This window comes from Perkinsus marinus, assembly GCF_000006405.1.
Source record: "Perkinsus marinus ATCC 50983 genomic scaffold scf_1104296936920, whole genome shotgun sequence".
NCBI lineage: Eukaryota > Perkinsozoa > Perkinsida > Perkinsidae > Perkinsus > Perkinsus marinus.
This window is the reverse complement of record NW_003213999.1, coordinates 1-1,361: the sequence shown is the minus strand read 5'-3', so window position 1 is coordinate 1,361 and position 1,361 is coordinate 1. Positions and strand designations below refer to the sequence as shown.

General features: G+C 52.7%; 1 protein-coding gene across 1 annotated transcript; it reads right to left on the bottom strand.

Annotated features, from left to right (window-relative positions):
• Positions 1–228: 228 nt before the first annotated feature.
• Positions 229–828, bottom strand: Pmar_PMAR001308 (hypothetical protein; the record flags this gene model as incomplete). Its single annotated transcript, XM_002783633.1, has 1 exon — positions 229–828. A coding segment is annotated over one exon (600 nt), but the record flags the coding sequence as incomplete, so codon positions are not given.
• Positions 829–1,361: the final 533 nt, after the last annotated feature.

The window sequence follows — 1,361 nt, the reverse complement described above, 5'->3', positions numbered from 1 at the left end:
CTAGATGGTGAGAATGGAAGCGTCACTGCGGTGAGGTTGAGATGGGCGGAATCATCTACCAGCGGGGCAGTGGTTCCAGTGTACTCCACGAAGGAAAGGGTTTCGAATGTCAGGTTGCTTGTCTGCACCCGAGGAATCTCCGTATCAGCCTTGTCGGTCGAAGGCGTAGTTGATGTGGGGAGGTGGGCTAGACAGTGTGCCATATGGTGAGATCCTGACGCATCGCACCTTTCGCACCGCACAACGTCGCGCTGCGTGCAGGTGGAAGTACTTGGGCAGAACTTCTTCGGACGATTGCAGCGGTTGCATCGGTCGGACTTGTCCTGTGGCATTCTGGCGGGACAGGTCTTAGCCGTCCCACTACAGTTGGGGTCCTTGTCCATGCACCTGATGCACCGGACTCTTCGCTCGGATCTATTGCCCCGGCGTTGTTGTTGGCCTGCACGGTTTTTGGAGTTTGGTCGGAAGTTCGCAGAGATCTCGGTGAGAGGGATCTTCGGCAATGCTTCTGATGGGGTCGACACCTCTTTCACGGACCGTAAGGCTTCCTCGGACAACAACTCTTTGGTCAGATCTTCATAGGAGAGACTGGTATTTGATCGGCGGATACCAAGAGCAGCTTCACGATGTGGTGCTGCTAACATGGTGATCAGCAGACTGGTACAGTAGGAAGGTGGTAACGGACCGCTGTTACGCTCGTATTCCCTCTTGTACTTATCGAAGGTCTCGATGAATGTGGCGAGACAGGAGCCCGATTTCATTTTCAGGCTCACAAGCCTTTGCATCGTCAGGATCGGGTCAGTCGGCTTCTGGTACGCCCGAGCTCGGCTGAGGAAAGCGAACATAAATTCCTCCAACACTGTATAGGAAACGCCCGAGCTCGGCTGAGGAAAGCGAACATAAATTCCTCCAACACTGTATAGGAAACGCCCGAGCTCGGCTGAGGAAAGCGAACATAAATTCCTCCAACACTGTATAGGAAACGCCCGAGCTCGGCTGAGGAAAGCGAACGTATATTCCTCCAATATAGGAAACTCCCGAGCTCGGCTGAGGATAGCGAACATAAATTCCTCCAACACTGTATAGGAAACGCCCGAGCTCGGCTGAGGAAAGCGAACATAAATTCCTCCAACACTGTATAGGAAACGCCCGAGCTCGGCTGAGGAAAGCGAACGTATATTCCTCCAATATAGGAAACTCCCGAGCTCGGCTGAGGAAAGCGAACATATATTCCTCCAACACTGTATAGGAAACGCCCGAGCTCGGCTGTGGAAAGCGAACGTATATTCCTCCAATATAGGAAACTCCCGAGCTCGGCTGAGGAAAGCGAACATATATTCCTCCAACACTGTATAGGAAAC